We start from the raw sequence: 23,168 nt of genomic DNA on the forward strand, positions 1-23,168 counted from the left end.
CCCTCACCTGCATGACACTCTTTCCAGTTATTTTAGGCCAGCCAGTAACCATGGAGAGAAAGGACCAGTATCACAGCCTGTACTCCACTCTGTCATCTATAATCAACTGAGCCCATCAAGAAGCTGAACTAAAAATCCATACCTACAGGATAACTTTACATTCTGCAGTATGAAATTAATTCTCTGTTTATTTAACAGATTTTCATGAATTGTAAAAAGGAAATAGCTTGTATATGGTGTAATAAGGTTCAGTCTAGTTCGGTGTTCATGTTTGATGTACCAAACTAATACTAAAGTTTGAATAAGTTACTGCAACATTATTTACTGCTATGGTTACCAATTGGTTAGAATTTCTGCACAGGCATGCCTGCTGAACTGAGAGGGAGACATCTATAAATATATGAAATTTCAACTGATTCTTCTTCATTGAAAAGAGACCATGATGCTTCAGAAAGTCTGATATTGCTTATGCAGTTCCTTTATCCCAGATTATAACTTTGCAGTATGTAGCGTTTGCACAGTATGTGGATAATTCACTCTCTTGTTCCCAGACCTCCCTCAGTAATGCTTCTCCAGCACTAGGTCAGGTCAGATCACGTTGGGGAACCCACCATACAACTAAACATTTTGGGATCCCAGTTGGCGACCCCCCAGGCTGGCACGCAGTCCGGTCCCACCCTCCAGAAATTATCATCTATCTGCCGCAGCCAGGTGTTACGTGGGTGTCCCCTTGGCCTGGTCCAGCCACTCGGGTCCTCAGCGATGAGGATCCTGCGAGCCGGATCACTGTCAGGGAAACACGCCACATGGCCGTAGTGCCGTAACTGACGTTCCCTCACAATGCAGGTAATGTGCCTTATTTGGGACTCCCTGAGCAACCGCTCGTTCAACACAAAGTCAAACCAGAGGTACCCAAGGATTCTTCGATGAGACACAGTACCAAAGGAGTCCAGTCTTCGTCTCAGCTCACTGGATAGAGTCTAGTCTTTGTCTCAGGTCACTGGATCGTGTCCATGTCTTGCAGCCGGTTTTGTGAGGGCCAGGCCTGCAATCCAATGGCGGTATTATATAGTCTACATGACAGGGATAAGCAGAATATATCCACAGTCAGTAGCAAAGTATACCAAGAGGGAACATCCCCCCCTCCCCCCATGACTGCTTGACAACAATTCCCGGGCTGCTTTGAGTTGCCAGTCCACCCCTGACTTTTCCTGTGTTGCTGAAAATGCAAATTGTCTATGCTCAGGGGAGAGCCTCTATTGTGACAAATCAGACTTAGTGCAAATTGACATTGTAACAATGAGGCAAAGGTAATGAAGCTGTCTAGCCTTTCAGTGGTGGCCATGGTGAAAATGTTTAACAACAGCTGTACGATCTTCCATCTTCTTCTCCTGAGTCACATGCACTGCAGCAGGAAATGATAAACCACCACCACTGCATTTCCTCCTGCAACTACGCTGAAATGCGCCTATAATCAGAATAACGAGGAAGGAAAGGGCTTTGATGTTTTAGTCAAATTTCTCATAATGGGCCAGAATTATTACCAAGCCTGTATTATTTACAACAGAAGTGTATTTAATGTTAACTGTTCCATATTAAGCTCAACGTAAACCTCACCAAGCATAGGATTACACTCAAAATCTATACCAGTCGTGTTCAATACAACCACAAAAATCAGCCTAATGCTATGAAATTAAAGAAAGAACAAATGATGAGACTTACTGTATTTCTGCTTATATATTTTTGTGTGCATTATCCATGGGTTTGTTTCTCCTCTAGTTTGTTCTCAGGGAGAGACTGAGCGCAGGTATCAGCTGACGTTTCCTTCTGAATAATCAGCCACCAACAAAATCCACAGAAGCACAGAAGAAAGTGGAGTGTAGTTATATCAGAGCCAAAGTAGGACAAACAATGCAGATTTTTCATTACAGTTAACCAACAGGAGATATATATATCTCCTACAAAAAACAGATTTTGTCCAGAGTATTGTTCATGTTACCAATATTATGGCCTCCTATTTGCTTTCTTGTTCCACTTTTGGTTTATGGTATAATGGAAGGAAAAATTATTATGTGAGAGAACAAACGTAGGAGTAAAGTATAACAATACAAGGCTGACTAATGTTTTCAGCTTCTGCCGACGTCTCACGCAGAAACGGTGAGCTGATGAACAAGTGAAGAATTATCACAGGAAGCAGCAGAAGCCTGAGCTTTGGTCATTCTGCACCTTTTCTCCCACAGTCAGATTCCCACACATCCTGTTACAACGAAACCATTTTAAATGTCAAAGTGTCACGAGTTGAATAGCAATTATCCTTCTATTACCCAGCTTTGGGAAGATGCAATATGTTACACACCGAAGGCTATTGTCAGACATTTGTAATCCGTCGCCGCACAAGTTAATGAGTCAGTAATAACAATAAATTAAGTTTTGTGATGACGATAATAAAGGATCTATACAGATTACTGACAATACTACCAAATATTGCGTCACCACAGCTGAGGTATCAGCAAAGACATTTATGTTTCTCTCGAGATGGTAAAAAAGTTGGGAAGTTAAAAACCATCTTTCTGCTCTCCCATTTCACCACTAAGGACAAGGGGCTGTTAAAACACTCCGCGGCCTTTTTCTGACAGGAGAACTGAGGTGCGAATCCCAGCAACACAGCAACGCTTAGATGAATAAAACATGACACATTTCCTATGGGCCTCTGCAGACAGTCAGATTTCAGGATTTTTATGCAAGATCACTTTGACGATTTGCACCAAGAGTCTCACATTATGAACGCTGCTGATTTAAACACCCTGTTTAATAAAATTTAGTCCTTTGGATAGAAATACACAAACAATTCATAACAAAATTACAGTGAGTTACATCAGGAACTAGTCTTATTTTCATGTACATGTTTTTATTTCACTTAGTTTAAAAAATACCAAGAAAAAACAATAATTGTAAAATTGGTTCAATGTACTACTAAACTCTGGTAATAGAAATTTCTGTATGAAAAATGAGTTCAAATCCTCTTAGTTCTGAAGGTGTTTCCTTCCGAAAGCCAGCAGATTTCTAAACAACTGATGACCTGCATCTGTCCACCACTGCATCGCATTGTTCATATAGCACTTCTGCATTTTATCAATATCATATACTGTACGGTTGTCAATTTGCACATCCTCATCCCCATGCCATGCTACTTATTACTTATTTACTATGTTTACTTATTCTTATATTGCAGTCTTGTCTTGTATTGCACTACTGTTTGCCCTGTCCCCCAATTCTCCTGCCCCACGCTCCCCCCCACCCCCCATAGCCGTTGCACAAGAATTTCACCGTGTCCCTCCATACACACGTGACAGTAAAACTTGAAACTTGAAACTTGAAACCTAAGAAGTGAGCGCCCTGCTGTATTGCAGGCATCTTTGTTTGTAATGGCTACTTCCTGGGTACCTTTTATGTCAGAGATCGGTCCCTTTATTCTCAGATTATGCTGATTGCCAAGCAGAAAAAAAATGGTAATTATAGGTTGACTTCCCTCATATTCATATTCAGGAAGCACCTTTGAACACACAAGGAAATTAGTCTGTGTGTATAATCACTTCCTACTCCACTAAATAAATAAAAAATAAAAATCTGTATCAAAGACAATAATGACTTCTTCAGATCAAATGTTGTTTATAAGATAAATCTGTGAAGACTTTCCTTGATTGGTTTTGTATAGCGTACAGCATTTTTGCTGAAACAGCAGACGAATGTTGAATATTAACATTAAAATCATTCAGCCAAAAAGGTTTAGATTTTTAATGTCAGGCACAAGAATTTAAATGAGATATTTAGAAGAAGATGTAGATTTAGAAGACAGAATTCCATTTATGGACAGATTGTGTTCAGATGGTAGAGAATTATAGATATACGCTTTTTATCTTGCATTGTAACACAATATGTAACACTAAAAGTCTGAATTAATCAGAAAATTAAGAGTACAAAATAGAAATGATTAATCAAAATTAAAGCTTTCTTTACGAATGACATCTTCATTGTTTGTATTCATTCTTGTATTTGTAATCCTTTTTTAAACTGATTTGAACCTTTTGTACTGTTCTCATAAAACAAATAAAATACTAAGAAATCATTTGAATTATTTGGTATATTCAACATACAAGTAACTGACACGAACTTTTGAATTTCATGAAAATTTCAGGAGAGTCAACTAAGTTAAGTTGGCTAGAATTAACGTGATCTATGATAGGGACCTTTATATGTTATGTTTAGAAATAATTCATTTTTAATTAATTTGACATTTTAACTATTATAGAAAATAAATATATAAAATAATCCCTTTTATTTTAAGAGAAACATTGCAAAATAAACACGCATTACTTGTTAAAACGTGTGTTAAACATGAGCACGCAATTCATACAAATCATGCGCAGTGGGCATTCTGTGAGCTCCGGCAAGCTGTGCGAACTGCGTAGTGAGGTTACGCAGGCTTAGCATTGTGTGAAGCAAAGGGAGCTGGACTACGTACACTGCGTAGTAAAAGTACGCAAGATCGGTGTTCTGCGTGTTGCCAATAAAGTTTTACGTATTGAATTACTATTAAACAAGCGCTAAATATGGCGGAGTACGATCTTACTACCAAGATCGCTCATTTTTTGGACCGGCATTTAGTTTTTCCTTTGCTGGAATTCCTTTCTGTAAAAGAGGTATGTATATAATGTATTACTGAGTTAAAATTCAGTTTGATGTTTAGTAGTTTGCTTATTGGTTGTCCGGCTTTAGCTGATTTGCTTTCAACCATGTGAGTCCCTGGGTGCCGGGTACACTAGGCCTGAGTATTGAGAATGCGCATCAGACTCGCTGATCGATGCTATCAATATTGGAAAGTTGTCCTTCATAACCATAGTTTAGCTGATCACCCTTGTCGGGATTAGTTTATTATAATATATAGTTGTTGCCTTGTGTATGGTAATTAGGAGCCACTGAATATATCTAATATCGGGTGCGGTGTGTGAAGATCCGACTCTTCAGTTAAAGTCGTATTAAATCGGGGTAGACGTTTTAGTAGCCTCATATTCGGTTAGTTAAATGTTGCACCTAGTTAGCTGTTGTCTCAGTCAGCTATCTTTAATAGTCATGTATCAGCAGTATGCTTTAAAGCTTATTGCTTTGTTTGGTTTGTATATCTATTTGGATGTGCTTTAGTCATTAAAAATTGTGAAGGATAACTGTCATAAAAACAGACTAGACTCGGACAAACTACCTCGGAAAGAGAAACAGTGGTAGAAGCTCACTGACAATAGTTGCTAGGGATGCCAACTGTGACGCATCTGGCATGACACTCACCTTTTCAGACTCCCACACTCACGTAAACTTACAGCAAATCTATATTATTCCATTAGAAACCTAACATTAGCTACATCAGAAGCATCGGGGTAGTTTTCAAACCCTACAGACTGTTTAAAAGGTAATAAAATTGTTACATGCCATTAAATGTGTGCGCAGACTAGTCTCAAATTGAAAATCTCACTCCAACCAGCTGACCAAAGTTGACAACCCTGAAGTTGCTAAATGCCATAAAGGATGACTAAAGAATTTATAGGACCTCTGTGATGCATGCTCAACAAGAACTGTTAATGAAAAGCACAAACTGGTGTTTAAGGCATGACTTCCATTGGAAACCACTTATGGCCAAGGAAAATGTACAGACACACAAACTAGTGTATGGATTACACGTCCCAAATTGGGGGGGGGGGGGGCAGTGGTTGAAATACGTAGTCTGATGAACCTGAATAATATTGTATTATGAGTAATCGTTCATACTTTTTTTTTTTTGTTGTTGAAAGTCAAGTGATGCCTTCAAGTACAATGTTTGCTGGTATGGACAGCCATCTTGCGGGAGTCATAAGGTCCAATTGCTGCTGTGCAAAGTCATATAATGAACAAGATATATATGGCTAATTTACAGGACCAGATGCTGCCTATGATGTAGTCCAGGGGTCACCAACTCTGGTCCTGGAGGGCTACTATCCAGTAAGTTTTCTATCCTACCTGGCTTCTGATGAGCCACACCTGCTCCTGGTATTTGCCTGAGAACTAGTGTGGCTCATCAGAAGCCGGGTAGGATAGAAAACTTACTGGATAGTAGCCCTCCAGGACCGGAGCTGGTGACCCCTGATGTAGTCCATCCCTCATCGTGTTCTTATATTCCAAAATGATAATGTCCTCAGACACTGCTAAAGAAATTCAAGATGAGCACAAGAATGAATTTAGACATCTTCCAATCCCTAGATCCAAGTATCACTGAAGTTTTATGGGAAGTTCACAAGCACAGAGTACAGACTAGAGTTCCACATCCTTCATCCCTCAAAGATCTGGAGGCTTTTGTTCTTGAAGGCTGGTCCAATCTCCCACTACACGCAGTTCAGGGCTTGTCTGGCGGCATTCCATCAGGGACTCCAGCTCTAATGGGTGGTTCTGCTCCATATTGGGTCGTCGATGTCAGTATATCATTAGTAGGGGTATAACAATACACACAAATTATGGCTTGGTACATTGCTCGGTTCTGAAGTAATGATTTTGTACGTTTTTGGTACAGCGGGGGTAAAAGAAACAAAACATAAACTTCTTTCTTTATTTCTTTAAACAGTGGTTTAATGAACAAAATATGACTGTCTTAAGTAAAAAGTCTCTGTCTATACTGCTGTAACCTAATAATAAAAAAAACATAATAAAAAACACTGACTTAAAAGTAATTCAAAATAAATATTCTGTCAAGTAAATAAATTAAATATCCATTAAGGGGTGCATTTAGAAATTAACTGTACCTGATCTGTACTGTATTCACATTAGCAGCTTTCAGCTTCATATTAGAACTTTACAACACAAATATTGTCTCAAAAATGCAAAGCATAACAAAATAATTATCCATTATGATGCAGCATTTATAAAAATACCTGTGCAGTACTTGTATTCACATTAACAACTTCCAGCTTTACGTTAGGACATACGTGCACATGCGTAGTGGTGCGGTTTCATCCGCCCCTTTCCGAATGTTGCTCTGGGGAAACACACAAACACAAAGATTCAGCATTTGCAGTATTTGTTCGATACTTATGCATACTGAACCAAAATTTTCATTACGAATATGTTTACCGTTACACTCCTAATTGTTAGGTGTTTCTGTTAATTTTGTCCATGCCCTCCAGCTGTGCAGGTATTAAATTAGCTGGTACACATCTCATAATCTCAGAATCAAACACGTATATTTAAGCGTTTTCTTTGTTTTTCTAGGAGTTCAAGTAGCATTTGGTGAATAAATAGTATCCAATAAGCACTGGAATTTTTAAAAATGTAATATTTTTACCTTGATTTTCCTACTGCGTATTCAGACAGTGTGATCATTTTGTGCCCTCCTGAAAATATTTACCATGCTGATCGTTTTATGCATGCGCCCTTTCTGCCGTCTAAGGTAGGTGATCATTGATTTGTGACTGTGCTGAAATGCATCCCCATACTATGTCCAAACTTGCAGTATCCTTTAATTTCCTGCCTCTGTTCTTCCAATCAGATATACAATGAGAAGGAGCTCCTGCAGGGGAAGCTGGATCTCCTCAGCGACACCAACATGGTGGATTTCGCCATGGATGTGTACAAAAACTTGTACCCTGACAAGGAGATCCCAAACTGTGAGTTATTTAGCAGAGATGCTATACAGAATTAATCATGTCTACCCATGCTGTATATTCTGCTATGTTTTCATCTGAGGCAGGATTTAAGATATTTAATTATAATGGGAATTTAATAGACAGTATATAATATCATCAGCAAACATTTTGTAACTCCAGCTCGACCCAGCAGTGTCAAATTGTGTGGTCATTGTGGCCATGTCTATATTTCTAGAGAATGCTTTGTGGCACAAGTGCTGTGACTTAATCTTGGAGAACACTCAGGATAGCACAAGTCAGGGTTTTGGCAAAGTAAACTAAACAAGGTTTAGAAAGAAATGCCAAGTCTTCTGGCTGGAGGGACCTTCCACATGATTTACCTCTGACTGGCTGACTCATTCCAGACGGCGAAGCACATTCTCCTGGAAAATCCCACCCTATGTTTCCTTGATTGGGGGGGTGGGGTGGGGGGGCACCTCATTTTGTCCACAGTCCATTTGTCCATGAACAACTTGTTTCTTTATTGTTGGATTGGCTTATTAGTCATTACTAAGTAACAAAGGTAACACTTTGCTTTTAGTAATTTATAAACACATTCATAATGCATCGTAAAGCATTCATAAGGCATTATGAACATGATTGTAAATATTTATCAAAAGGTATGTTATGCATTTTGATAAATATTTATAGCCATGTTTATAAGGCTTCATGAATTCATTATTTATGAATTTGCTTATAAATTACGAAAATATGGCCTCAAGTAAAGTGTTGCCAAAACAAATTTGTTTAAAATAGTGAAACGGCTATTTCATCTGAAGACATTAAAGCAGATACACTAAAGTATTGAGACATCCCTACTAATCATTGAGTTCAGGTGTTCCAATCACTTCCATAGCCATAGGTGTATAAAATCAAACACCCAGGCATGCAGACTGCTTCTACAAACATTTTATGAAAGAATGGGTCACTCTCAGAAGCTCAGTGAATTCAAGTATGGTACCGTGATAGGATGCCACCTGTGCAATAAGTCCATTTATGAAATTTCCTCACTACTAAATGTTCCACGGTCAACTGTTAGTGGTATTATAACAAAGTGGAATCAATAGGGAACAACAGCAACTCAGCCATGAAGTTGTAGGCCATGTAAAATCATAGAGCCGGGACAACGCATGCTGAGGTGCACAGTGTACAGAAGTCGGCAACTGTCTGCAGAGTCAATAGCTACAGGCCTCCAAACTTTGTGTGGGCTTCAGATTAGCTCAAGAACAGTGTGTAGAGAACTTCATGGAATGGTTTTTCATGGCCGAGCAGCTGCATCCAAGCCTTACATCACCAAGTGCAATGCAAAGCGTCGGATGCAGTGATGTAAAGCTTGTCGCCACTGGACTCTAGAACAACGAATCACGCTTCTCTGTCTGGCAATCTGATGGACCAGTCTGGGTTTGGCTGTTGCCAGGAGAAACGGTACTTGCCTGACTGCATTGTGCCAAGTGTAAAGTTTGGTGGAGGCGGGATTGTGGTGCGGGGTTGTTTTTCAGGGGTTGGGCTTGGCCCCTTAGTTCCAGTGAAAAGGAACTCTTAATGTTGCAGTATTTTAAGCCATTTTGGACAATTTCATGCTCCCAACTTTGTGGGAACAGTTTGGGGATGGCCCCTTCCTGTTCCAACATGACTGCGCACCAGTGCACAAAGCAAGGTCCATAAGGACATGGATGAGCGAGTCTGGTGTGGAGACACTTGACTGTCCTGCACAGAGCCCTGACCTCAACCCGATAGAACACCTTTTAAATGAATTACAACGGAAACTGTGAACCAGGCTTTCTTGTCCAACATCAGTGCCTGACCTCACAAATACTCTCCTGGACGAATTGTCAAAAATTCCCATAAACACACTCTTAAACTTTGTGGACAGCCTTCCCAGAAGAGCTGAAGCTGTTACCAACTCCATACTAAAGCCTATGTATTAAGAACGGGATGTCATTAAAGTTCATGTGTGTGTAAAGGCAGGTGTCCCAAAACCTTTGGCAATATAGTGTGAACTCCCTGTCAGGCCGTCAGGATTAGTCTCTCTGCAAATAAGCTGGACCAGCTGTGGTGTAAAACCTCTGAAGTCTTGAAGGTAAAATTTACTCCAAAAAATTGCCCAGAGCTTTTTAGAGATTTATAATTAGGTATTCCTGTTTTGATATTTCATTATGTTGTACGTCATCTGGTGAGATGTGAGCTGTTGCCCGTTACCTCTTCCAAGGAGGGCAGCTTTTAAGGTGTTACGTTCCGAGCCCAGGGCTGATCCTGACCTTTGTCCCCCTCCCCCGCCCCCCCCGCAGCCTTGAGGGAGAAGAGGACCACTGTCGTGGCCCAACTCAAGCAGCTGCAGTCTGAGACTGAGCCCATCGTCAAGATGTTTGAGGACCCTGAGACGACGAGGCAGATGCAGTCCACCAGGTGAGCTCTCCTGCCAAACTGAAGTCAGCCTTGGGCGAACCAGCCCTCTCATGCAGGTTGACTTAACTGTAAGCCGACATTCACCGTATAGTACTGCATGAAAGTAGCATATATTGTCTTGGCCACATCTGAGCTTAAGATGAGAAAAATATATAGTTTTGTAGCTGCTCTGAGCTTTGTAGGTGAGGAGCTTTTAATCTGTGATGCCCCAGTCTTCTGGCCATGAGCCTTTTCTGTTGAATGCATTTAGAATCAACGTTTCTAACTTTGTTAGAAAATATTAATGAGCAGCAGCAGATCGCTTTCGTTTAGTTCTGAGTGTATATACGGCTCTGGAACAAAATTGAGACCACTCTATATATTTTTTTTCTTTCCTAATTTGTATTGTTAAATCCTGGTTTAATCGTGGTTCTGCTGGCAGAAGGCTACTCTGAGTGGCACATGACTTCCAGGCTCAAAATTTATAAGACCACAGTATGCAAGAAGCAGTTGAAGCAGGAGACCCTGGGAACACCCCTAAACCAGCCAGGTCGATGGCGGAAGTGACTCTCTAATGCCAGAGATGACTGGCAGATTATTCAGCAGATATATGAATCGCAGGATGACATCAAGTGATCTTCAAGAGGAATGGGAGACATCGAGTGGTATGAAGTGCACGGCTAGGACAGTGTGTATCAGGCTCCTAGAAGCAGGATGGAAGTCCCATAAAGCAAGGAAGAAGATCTTCATCAGTGGGCGCTTTTGCATTGTATCAGCTACCATACTTTTGGTACTTTGAGAAAGTACCAAAAGTACGGTATTTCATGGTTTTGGTTTTTGACTGGTGTAAGAACTGGTACCGGTACCAAATGACATCAGTGTGAGACGGGGTATTTTGTACTGAATTCAAATAATGGGTATAGTATAGTATCGGACTGGACGACGTGCAGTATTAATACCAATATTGCATGTTATACAAATCCAATTTGTTACATCGCTAGTCAGATTAAGATCAGGCTTTTTCTTACTTTCAAATCCGTATGGACATTATAATGCAGGAGCTTAAAGTTTCGCTTAAATATTTTTACTCTTTTACACTGTTATTGAAAAAAACGTGGCCAGCTTTGCAATTTTAATTATTCCTTTCTTGTATGCTTAAAGTTTACCTCAGACAATCGTAATCATTTTCATCCTTGCCGTTGAGAGAAATTTATTAACTCAATTTTTGTTTTATAAATGCCCCAGTATTAATTACAACAAAATTGCATTGCTATAATTATAACAGAATCACATTGCTAGGGAAGCATGTTATTTTCTGTGTTAGTATATTCAGCGAAATACTTTTTCTCATCCTTTGTACTCTTGACGTCTCATCTGGATCGTGTGTGTCTGTGTGTGTGTCTGTGTGTGTGTCTGTGTGTGTGTCTGTGTGTGTGTCTGTGTGTGTGGAGGAAGACCCACACCAAAATACCAATGACGTACCCCAGCGGGTTTGGCATTTTTGGTGCTGGTACTCCACCAGAAGTCAATGGTAAAGTTAAAGTACTGTACCACATGCACCGTACTTGGTGCGGTGGAAAAGCATCCAATGAGAAGCAAGGAAGAGCCAGGCTGGAGTTTACAGAAAAATGTGTATTACACAGACGTGTACCCATACATTGACAAAAGAGTGAAACTACAAATTTTGGTGTGGTCTCTTAATTTTTTTCAAGAGCTGTATTTCTTGATTGCTTTTTGTCCTTTAAAATTGGTTTTGTGCTTTATGTTGAGTGCAATTTATGATTTAGTAGAAGTCTCAGCTTTAGTTACAAGGATGTTTTCTCTCTTTTAGAGATGGAAGGATGCTGTTTGATTATCTGGCTGAGAAGCATGGCGTAAGTACCAACAGATCTGTTCTTTATGCGCCCACCTTCTGTTTGTTCCTTTGTGAAGTCAATGATCTGTTGGGATGTTCACTCACACCCTCTACGTCGCGTCATGTGTTGGTTTAACGAATGCTTGGTGTTTACGTTTGCAGGCCTGATTGGGTAATATTCGTGACTAAGCGGTCCAACCGCAAGCCCAAGTACATGGCCAGACTAGAAATTTGAGGCTCTGTTATGTGTCGGATAGACGTCAGCAGCCTTTGTGCATCTTTAAATGTGGTTGAGGAAGTAACATTAGTGAAACTTTGAGATGATGAGCTGTTAAATACCATCATTATTGAGGAGCCAGTAGTGATCTTTTAGCTAAATCTCGCCTCATTCCGAATCGTGTATTTCAGTTTCGCCAGGAGTACCTGGATACTCTGTATAGGTATGCCAAGTTCCAGTACGAGTGTGGAAACTACTCAGGAGCTGCTGAGTATCTCTACTTCTTCCGTGTTCTGGTAAGTTCTCCAGTTCTTGGACCAAATGGCAAACAACTGCCTAGCTACAGTCTTCCTTGTACTGTTAAACATTACTTTGTCATGCTTCGGAGTTACACTCTTGTAAATTCATAATTCTGCATCCAGTTTTTTGGGAAAATATGTTTAGTCATAATATTATAACTAAATATTATTATTGGCACTCAGTGTGAAAAACTGACTTTATTGTTGCATCTGATTTTCTTTGGTACTCTCACCTCCTGGCATTACCTCACATGTGAATGTCCAAGCTAATGTTACATGTACTTTGGTGTCATGAACCTGCTTAATCCCAGTAAAGGGTGTCATGAACCTGCTTAATCCCAGTAAAGGGTGTCATGAACCTGCTTAATCCCAGTAAAGGGTGTCATGAACCTGCTTAATCCCAGTAAAGGGTGTCATGAACCTGCTTAATCCCAGTAAAGGGTGGCACCTCAGTTAGGCCTGTGAGGTGTCTGTTCTTCTGGCTGATTGGCTGCTTGTCACAGGTTCCTTCCACAGACAGAAACGCTCTCAGCTCCTTATGGGGGAAACTGGCCTCAGAAATACTTATGCAGAACTGGGAGGCGGCCATGGAGGACCTCACCCGGTTAAGGGAGACCATCGACAACAATGTAAATGCTCTCCGATTGCTGATTATTGTTAGCCTAGCCTAGTGTGGCTTTAAGTGGACTTAAGCCTGTTTCATTTGGTTTGTATAAGGCATAAATCATTTTTTTTCTTAATTTTCCAATTAAGTGTATAGAAATTTGTTTGATAATGGGTTTCCTGTATTTTCTGGTTTTGTAGGTTTTTGTTTGCTAACTCTGAGCATTTATTACCAGATCTGCAGAATCCTTTTTGGGGTTGTGTTCAGTTTCTTTTTATTGGAATGGATCTTTTTCTCAGCCTGAGGAGAAAAGTTATCCTTTATGGCGTTGCGTCATGCTGTTAGGTGTTGATGCAATGGTTGGCGAGTGGACTCGTCCAAGCATCTTCGTTCTGTTCTGTAGTTGTAAGTTGTGGCAGTGAGACAGCAGGGAATGGCAGTGTTGCATGCTGGGAAGGTAACCGCTTCTCCACCCTTCCTCCATGAAAGTCCGTCAGCTCGCCACTCCAGTCCCTGCAGCAGAGGACCTGGCTCATCCACTGGTCCCTCTTTGTCTTTTTCAACCACCCCAAAGGCCGGGACAACATCATCGAGCTGTTCCTCTACCAGCCACAGTAAGCATCCTCCGCCAAAGCTCTTCAGTCAGTCGCAGTGGGGTGGGCAGGTTTAAACAGCCAGCAGGATTTGCGGGTGCTGGGGAAGAGGTTGGGGCCGTGGCCGGTGCAGGAGTTCAGAGCCAGCGCAGAGCGCCTCGTGCGTTTGGGACCAAAGCATCTTCTGCATCCCCAGCTATTGATTCCACATGCCGTGCTGAAAGGAAATGCTTTTATTGTGGTCCACTATCAAAGCACCTATTTTAATGTGTTTTGGAGTTCGGTTTCATGTTATTAACCAAATTGTGCTTAATGTAAACCATGACATTGGCATCTACGTTTCAGAAAAGAATGTTTTGATTCCTGTTTACAAAGAATGATTTTTTTTTTTCTTCCCCCGGCCCAAGTGAATGAGTATAACACAAAGATTCCCTTGACGTTTTCTGCTAGTTTGAGTTGGGCGATCGCCACCCGCGAGTTCCCTGCATGTCTGCCGTTCGGTCCCTTGGCCTGTTGCCCCCGCATCACATCCTCTATTGGCCCTCACAGGGCAAACTTCTCCATAACCTTGCACTACTTTCAGATCCGCCCTTCGCAGCCCCGTAACGGCACAGTGATACTCGGTCAATGCAGAATTAGCCATATTCACCTGTTGTGAAACCTGTAAGGCTGCATTTCGCTGTGTTATCGTTTACCGAGGGGAAAATGTGATCCCCTATCAGCAGGCCGATGTGGCTAGGAGCCTTGTAATATGCTACTAGCTCTTCAATAATGTAATTTTATTTCAAGAAGTTATTTTGAATAGAAACACATTGTATCATATATTTATGGAGTTGCTTGCCAGTACATCTGATATAAGGTATTGTCTTTGCATCGATCATTTTAGTGGAACAGTTTTATGTCTTGTTCTTTCGCTTTTAACATGCTACTTTCACAGTTTGTTTGCTTAGCTAACTACTTTGCTGTGGTAAATGTGGTGTAATTTAAACAAAAAAAAAATCCTGAATCTGGTTGTCGGTGTGAAGTCTTTCATTTTTTGGGTGACGTCTCTCCATGCCCCCCCCCCCCCTGTGATGCAACGTCCATCCAGCTTTGGATTTTGTCCGAGCGCAGGCCATTTGCCCTCTGCCATTGCAGCCGAACGTATTCGCTTACGTCGAATTTATCTCTGGCCAAACCTTTATTGACTTCAGCCCTGCTAATTTTAGCCCATTTTGTTTGTAATGAAAGCATTCTTGGGGTACTTTAACGTGCACCCGAGTCACCTGTTAAAGCCGGTTGTATTACGAAATGCCCACTTGTCTATGAGGCACGGTGAGAGCAAATGCGATATTGAACAGATCCCAGCAATACAAATGGACGGGACATTGTGTGTTGTGACTTCAACTCCTCCCAGGTCTTGCATTCCAGCATTGATTTTTTTATTTTTTTTCCTGCGATCTGAGAAGCCGAACAACAAGGCTTCAGAGTAAGGCAATAGCTGAATCTCACTGTGTATCGCGTCTAATTAATTCCAAGGGCAACCGCATAGTCGTTGTCATAGGATGCCCTGCAGTATGGGTACAAATGGGAAACACAATGCCCGCTGTAGCACAGGGTGGATGTTGCACGTGGGCATCCTTGTTGATTTAATTTTGCGTTGTGAAATCGGAGCTGCGCTGTCTTCCTCAGACAAGGAGAATATTGCACCCACTGTTCTCTAGACAACTTTCAAGCTCGGCTGACTGGGGTGACAGTTTGTGTTCATATCTGTAGTTAATGGCTGACAAAGCGCTTAAGCTCATATGAAATCAATTTTACACATTAATATGATTACATGTAACTGGTTCAAGTTAAGTTTGATGCAGATCTGGAAACCTCAGTTCTGCCATTAATTGGCAGAATGGGATTCAGCTTCATTCAAATGAGTAGGTCAGTGACATAGCATGTAAAATAATCGCATCCAATTTAGGTCTGGCCGCTATAAAGCAATGTTTTATCATTGATAATCATGACGATATAATTCAAGGCTCAATTTTTGCTTAAAAGTGGTTGCATGACCACCATCTGATTTTGTCGAACAAAGATACTGGTGATCAGTGCCTGGATGCATGGGTTATCCGAAGGAAAAAGGCCATAACCTGTATATTATTCATTATTAGTCTTGCACATCAGTGTGTTGATACTAATGCTAATTTCGTATTTGACGCTAACCCCAAGACAGCGATTCTCACATATGTGTTAGCGGTAATTCTTGATGTTCGTGGTGTCAGCAGTTAATAAGTGTCAACGATACTGTTGCTCTCCAAACCTAGCGACGCCTTTACTCAGCCGACTCTTCCGCAGTGGATAACCGAGGTGAGCTGGAAACGTGCTGTAACTAGTCTCTCTTCGCGGTGCGTTACGGCTCGGTTCCTGTATGCCTGTAGAAAAGTGCCATAATGGACTTATCTGAGGGGGCAATGGATGTACATCAGTGTGGTTTTCATGCATTACGAATGTTTGGTATCATAGGTGACGTTTCCTCTTTCCCAGGTACCTCAATGCCATTCAGACCATGTGCCCTCACATACTGCGCTACCTGACTACCGCCGTCATCACCAACAAGGACGTTCGGAAGCGGCGACAGGTTCTCAAGGACCTGGTGAAGGTCATCCAGCAGGTGGGGCTCAGCCATCTGCACACGATCGCCCACCCCGTAGCTTTCCTGCCATAGGTCATTTAAATGGGGGAATTAGCGTGCCGACTGCCTAATGGGCTAATCCAAGAGGGCGATGGCTGTACAGATGTTTTGTGAGTGAACGAGCAGCAGGACATGGTAATCAGAACATGGTAACAATTTGTGGGGCTGTTTTTTTTTTTGTAATTTTTTTGACTGGGAGACGCACCCTAATCCCCTATAACATTGCTGATGACTGTTAGAAAAATCTTTCTTTACACAACATTCCAAGCGGTCCTGTCTTTCCTGGTCCCGGATTGCAGCCCTTTGATCTGATGAGATCTGCTTTTCCTCTGGTTTCAAATGGCATGATTAATACAGGTTCTTTTTAAAGTTCTGAGTCGGTATGCAAAGTGTTTCTGAAGGCTTGTTTTTCTGGTCTCTCAGTTGTTGCATGATTGAGCTGCTGGATCTTTTGGAGTGGGTCCAGTCAGCAGTGTTTAGGTTCAGTTACAGTTCCTGCAATGATTTTAGTGTCCAGAGGCTCACGGAGCTGTAAAAATGGCTTCCTCTTTGTTTGCTCACCGCTGTGGTTGGTCAGAGATCTTGTGTTTACTGCCTCATGCCTTTAAGTTGGTGTGTGGAACGTCTTGGGTTCAAGCCCCGGACCAGCCGAGGTGAATCCTTTTTTTATGGCGTGTGGCTCTGTGGGTTAAGGCTTTGTGCCCGTGATCAGAAGGATGCTTCAAGCCTCGTGGTCGGCCCATTGATTTTACCATTGGGTCTCAAGCAAAGCTCTTAACCCCAATTGCCCCAGGGACTGACTGACCCTGATTCTATGTCGCTTTGAATAAAAGCACCAACTAAGTAAATGTACTTGCATGGACACTGAGATTTTGTGAATTTATTCTCTCGTCAGGAGTCTTACACATACAAGGACCCCATCACGGAGTTTGTGGAGTGCTTGTACGTCAACTTCGACTTCGACAGTGCACAGAAGAAGCTGCGGGAGTGTGAGTCGGTAAGCCGGAGAGCTGCACCTCCTCCACGCTGCTGTAAACGTTGGGGTGCGGACGCCCCCCCCCCCTCCAAACACGGCCTAACTCTGTCCTCCTGCCCTCCATCTGTAGAAGTATATGACCATTTACAAGAACAATTACATTTTTATAACATTTTTCCATATTGGTTTACATGGGGGGGGTGGGGGAGCGGTCAGGGGGGTAAGCAGACCACAAAAAAACCAAGTGTGTGATATTAGAGTACATACTGTCCGTGGGACAGTGAATATCGTCTTACAGGATCTGAGCAGCCAGTCAGGGAGGACCTCATTTGCGTGAGGTCTATGTACATATCCCGCTCCCCTTATTTAATTATATACACACACATGGTCTGCATCATGGACCTTTGACCCTGCCTATAACTGTAAGTAAGCTGTGAGGCTTTTTCCCTTTTCATCCCCCCCTAACCCAGGCCTCATTAGTTGTCGCGTATGTGTTCTTGTCAGCTTGCCCTCTTTGCATTTTCCTCTCATTAAATGCCTCCCACCCTTCCCCGCGCCTTTTCAAATCGATCTTTGAAGCGGGGAGAAGTATTCGGTCACTTCAGATTGGTAATGAGTGGTTGAAATTGTGAGCCCACCCCCCTCGCCGTTCTGCTGCCGCCAGTTGATGTGGCTTCTATGTAAATCTGTGTTTCCCAACCTGATCCTCAGGGAACCACAGACGGTCTGTGCTTTTCCTCCCTCCCAGCACCCTGCCACAGAGTTCACTTTTTTGCACCCAGGAGCAGAAATGTGGACCGTCTTCATGTCCCCGAGGACTGAATCGGGAAACACTGATGTAGAGGGTACTCCTCAATAAAAGATTCATTAGCAGAATGCTAGGGGCTTTTGGGGCGCTTGTGAAAGTAGGGGTTTATGGTGGGGTGCTGGTTTTGATCAGAGTGTGAGTGTACGTGACGTGTATGCGTGTGTATGTGCGTGGGGGATGGGGGGGAGAGAGAGGTCCTTACATCTTATCTGCTACTGAGTGAATGGTTCCCCCACTCACAGGAAAAGCTGACTGAGCTCAGGAAGCCCTTGAGTTGAGTTGGGGAGCTGAGCTGCTTGTCTGTTTGTCGAGGTTTGACATTTGGATTCCCAAGGGCTTCAGTACATTGCAGGTTTCGAGGCTTCAGTGGCAAAATTCGTAGTAGACGAGCTTAATTTTTGGCAAATCTGTTGTCAACCATTTTTGTCAACCATCACCTCATTTTTGAGTTGGCATAGAAACCTGGAAACCAGTAGTAAAATATCTACTCGTTTACAAAATATGTCCATAGTTGACAGTAATAATTGACTCCGTAAATGATGCTGTTTCTCGGTCATTGCAAAACCAAAGTGATTACTGCATTTCTATCTGACGACTGCTGGTGTAACTGTTTCATTTACTTTTTATAGTGAAAGGAGACTTTATTTTAATTAAACTTTATATGAATGGTTACAAGTAAATTTGTATGGTTTGGGCAAAAGCTTAGTTTCCATGGATAACTATGAAGTAACTGACCAGAATTTTACTAAAGTACCATTTATTAGAAAATGTGTCCCACAATTTAAGAAGCACTAATTAGATTAAGATTGTTTCCTGTCACTGGGCAGGCAAATGTTATGTTCAAGGTCCTTACATTGCACGAAAAATGGTGACACCCTGCACCTTTTCATGAATTAGAGAGATAGTGAGTACCTGGTGTGGATTTTCTATAAGACATTTTATATGATGATATACAAATGGCAATTTACATTGTAGTAGGACCTGGGTTGATTAAGAATGTACTTTTGAAAGACAATTTTTGTTGCAAAATTGATACATAATTAACATTTCATGGGTTTAATTTTTACCTAGGTGGAATTTTAGTATCTGGTGTAGTGTGACCAAAACCACAGCACTCTGGATGTTAACGTTTAGAGAAGAGGAAAAAGTTGGAAAAGGACGTAATTGGCCTATATTCTGAAGACTGAGGTTTTTTTTTTTATTTTAAAAATGTCACTTTTTCTTGATTTAATTTAGTGCAGGCCCATGAAATTCTTGCCAATTTTAAGAGAATTAAGTAAACACAACTGCATAAATGTATATGCTACATATCCGGCAAGGTAGTGTTTGATTGCCAACAAAAGCCGCTTTTGTAATAAGAGTTTTGGCAGTGTAGTTTTTAAAGTTGGATGTTTTTAGAATTATTAAAAAAGACACATACTCTTGATATTGTTTTGAGTCTTAAATGGTTCTGCAATTGAAGCAACACCAAACATGTTTGTCTGCAGGAAAAGTAAAAATGTTCATTTATTTTTTAATCCGACAACCCCCAATAAGAGGTTACATGGACGACCTTACTGTGACGACCACAACCCATGTGGAGGCGAGGTGGGTACTAACTGTTCTGGACCACATGGCAACGTGGGCTAGAATGAGGTTTAAGCCAAAGAAATCCAGGTACATGGTGATCAGGAAAGGCAAACTGACAAACAGAGTCACGCTGTATGTGCAAGGGGAGGTAATACCATCGATAAAGGAAAATCCAATTAAGTGCCTCGGGAAGTGGTTCGATGATACACTTACCGACAAGAACAACATCAGCAGTACAGAGAAGCAGACAGAGGAATGGCTGAGGAAGATCGAAAATTCAGGGCTCCCGGGGAAGTTCAAAGCATGGCTTTACCAACATGGATTGCTGCCAAGGCTCATGTGGCTGTTAACGGTGTATGAAGTTCCCATGACAAGCGTAGAAAGAGTGGAGAGAAAGATCAACAAGTATCTCCGGAGGTGGCTGGGAATTCCTCCAAGCTTCACTTCAGTAGGCCTTTACATAAGATCAGGGCAGCTCCAACTTCCTCTGTCATCTGTGGTGGAGGAATTTAAGGTAGCAAAGTGCAGAGTCATAATGACATATAGAGACTCCCAGGATGAACAAATCAGGAAGGCAGGTATTCTTACAAGGTCAGGACGTAAGTGGGCAGCTGACTCAGCTGTTGCACAAGCTGAAAGTATGTTGAAGCTACGTGACATCATGGGAACGCCGTGCACAGGAAGACAGGGTCTTGGAACTTCCCATATCCAGCAATGGGGAAAGGTTGGATCCAAGAATAGAAGGGCTATGATCCAGGAGGAGGTACGGAACCTGGAGGAGGAAGGACGAAGGGCAAGGGCAGTGGAGCTAGCGTCCCAGGGAGCATGGACCAAGTGGGACCTACCCAAGAGAAAGATCACATGGGGAGATCTGTGGAGATTGGAACCTTTCCGTATCTCATTCTTGTTAAGATCGGTGTATGACACACTCCCAACCCCGACAAACTTGCACAAGTGGGGCTTGAGAGAGGATCCACTGTGCAAGCTTTGTGGGGACAGGGGTACCATGGCGCACATCCTGTCAGGGTGTAAAACAGCACTTGCCCAAGGTAGATACAGGTGGCGCCATGACAAGGTGCTCATGACACTCGCTAACACCCTGGAGCAAGAGAGACGCAAGAAACATCAACCAAATGGGAGAGCAATACCATCAATTAAGTTTGTAAGAGCGGGTCAAAAACCACCAATTACAGTAACCACAAGAACCAATCTGCTGCAAAAGGCCCAATCATGGGAAATGAAGGTAGATCTGGGGGAAAGATTGCAATTCCCTCCGGTTGTCCAGACAACCCTGAGGCCAGATGCAGTATTGTGGTCTGAAGAGGCAAAGAAGATCATCCTCATCGAACTTACAGTCCCATGGGAAGAGGGTTGTGAGCAAGCGTTTGAGAGAAAGAGCGCCAAATACCAGGATCTCTTGCAGAACTGCAGGGGGAAAGGTTGGCAGGCATGGCTCTTCCCAGTCGAGGTCGGCTGTAGAGGATTCCCCGCCCAGTCAGTATGGAGGATGCTTACAGCCATTGGGGTGACGGGGAGGGAGAGAAAGATGACTGTTCGCAGGATGGGGGAGGCAGCAGAGAGAGCTTCTTGCTGGTTATGGAGCAGGAGAGAGGAGTTTAGCTGGAAGCCAGGGGGACTTGATGGGCAGTGATTTGGCCACCACTGCTGACCCACCAATGTTGAGGGTGTTGCGGTTCAGGGTTGAAACACCCAATGATCATTGGATACCGTCTGATGACATCAACTCTTCCTGGCTAAGGCTACATTCACCAAAGTGAATGAAGGAGAAGCATCTTTGGATGTAATTATAACCATTTTAATGACTACATTGTAGTTACTAATTTAGTGCAATGTTATTGCTTCTAGATGCATTATAAAAATAGCTGAATGGTTTGGTGAGTCCTCTGAATCCTACTGGATGCCGCAAAGCTGTGATCCTCTATGTTTGTGTATCTATTAGGGCTGCAACTGTTTAATTTTTATAATCGAGTATTCTATCAATTTTCATTTTAATGAATAATCTAGTATTCACTTAAAATAAGTATTTTGCTGAAGTGTGAGAATGAACTTAAGCCAGTCGGGTCTTTGAAGAAACAAATAGTGGTTTTCGTGTCATGAAAGTCAAAATTTTGCTGCGCAAATTCGCTAATTTTGTCAACAAAAGTACAGTCATATTGCTGCCATATTGCATCTGTATATACTGTCAAAGTAAAAGTTTACTGAAAAGTTCAAAATGTAAAAAGCGAACACGTAGGCCCAGTTTACACTTGGTTTTAAAATGCATCTTTTTCAATCGGATCACAAGTAGACAATCAAGACACTTTTCCGTTTACACGTGTCTATCATGGATCTGCAAAGCTTATAGCTGAACACGTGTTCAGATTTTGTTACTGCCCTGCAAAGTTATTGTGACATTTTTGTGGGGTACGCATCAGGACACATTAGCGTTTACACTACAAACGAGATGTGATGAAATGTGCCCCAGACCACCTTGGGAAGTGGTTAGAGTGATCAGATCACAATGCATCTTGGTGGTCGTCTACACTTGTATTTAACACTGTCCGCTTGCAAAGCGATCGCCCAAGATGCATTTTAGAACAAAGTGTAAACAGATGCAACATGTGCATGTTCAAAATGCTGTCACTGGTGAACATGGTTGAGGCATCCTCATAAAGTTGTCCATAAGAGACTGTGGTTTACTGAAAAAGAGAATTTATTTCCCATTTATTTAGTCTCTCTGAACAGAGAGAATTTGGTTGTGTTCAGGTTAAAATCAGGTCACATAATCTAGAAAATAGCATTAAAAAGTGCACGTAAAATATTACTCTGCCCAAAATCTGAAGTTTATTGCACACCTCTGCTGTCCACACAACTGTCCAAAATGTACAGAAACCACATTGTCAAAATATATGTAAAAATATGGCATTTTGTAGTTGGCACAGTAATCTGTTGGGGCTAGCATCTAGCATAATTAGCTGCTAACAGTAAGGTCCCCCAGTTTATGAAGGGACTGTGTTCATCAGTATTTCAAGATATTCTTATTTTTACCATACCAATGCTAGTAGATAGTATGTGAATTTTAATGCCATTAACAACTCAGTATTATGCATTTAAGCAACTCAGTATTACATTTTCTGTGATGGATATAATTAGTGCTTAAAAAGAAATGTGTTTTTTTTTTTTTTTTTTTTTTTTTTTTTTTTTTTTTTTTTTTTTTTTAGTTCGGTAAGTGTGTATTGTCAAAGTCAATGAGTAATTGTGCAAAAAGCAAAAAACGCAAACTCAATATTGACCAAAATAATCATGATTGTGATTTTTGCCCTAAGCAAGCAGTCCTAATTTCTGCTACCGCTCGTCTTTTCGTTTCGCTCTTAACCTGCTGTGGTTCTCCTCCATTCCTCCATGCTGCTTTCGGTGCTCCAGTTAAAATTGTCCATGCACTGCTGCAGTCTGCATAATTTCCGTGCATCATAAAATGAATAATCGAGGCAGAGAATTTG

At 41.7% G+C, this 23,168-nt stretch overlaps 1 protein-coding gene across 1 annotated transcript in view; it reads left to right on the top strand.

The window, feature by feature from the left end:
• The first annotated feature begins 4,587 nt into the window (after positions 1–4,587).
• The window catches only part of eif3eb (eukaryotic translation initiation factor 3, subunit E, b), a 29,839-nt gene continuing 11,258 nt past the window's right edge, over positions 4,588–23,168 (top strand). Inside the window, exons 1-9 of the mRNA XM_023803980.2 lie at positions 4,588–4,700; positions 7,565–7,682; positions 9,989–10,106; positions 11,917–11,959; positions 12,349–12,453; positions 12,960–13,085; positions 13,550–13,674; positions 16,168–16,294; positions 17,211–17,312. Coding sequence (XP_023659748.1) covers positions 4,611–4,700; positions 7,565–7,682; positions 9,989–10,106; positions 11,917–11,959; positions 12,349–12,453; positions 12,960–13,085; positions 13,550–13,674; positions 16,168–16,294; positions 17,211–17,312 — 954 coding nt within the window. The 5' untranslated portion in view covers positions 4,588–4,610. The remainder of the gene's footprint in view (positions 4,701–7,564; positions 7,683–9,988; positions 10,107–11,916; positions 11,960–12,348; positions 12,454–12,959; positions 13,086–13,549; positions 13,675–16,167; positions 16,295–17,210; positions 17,313–23,168) is intronic.

This window comes from Paramormyrops kingsleyae, chromosome 23, assembly GCF_048594095.1.
Source record: "Paramormyrops kingsleyae isolate MSU_618 chromosome 23, PKINGS_0.4, whole genome shotgun sequence".
Lineage (NCBI taxonomy): Eukaryota > Metazoa > Chordata > Actinopteri > Osteoglossiformes > Mormyridae > Paramormyrops > Paramormyrops kingsleyae.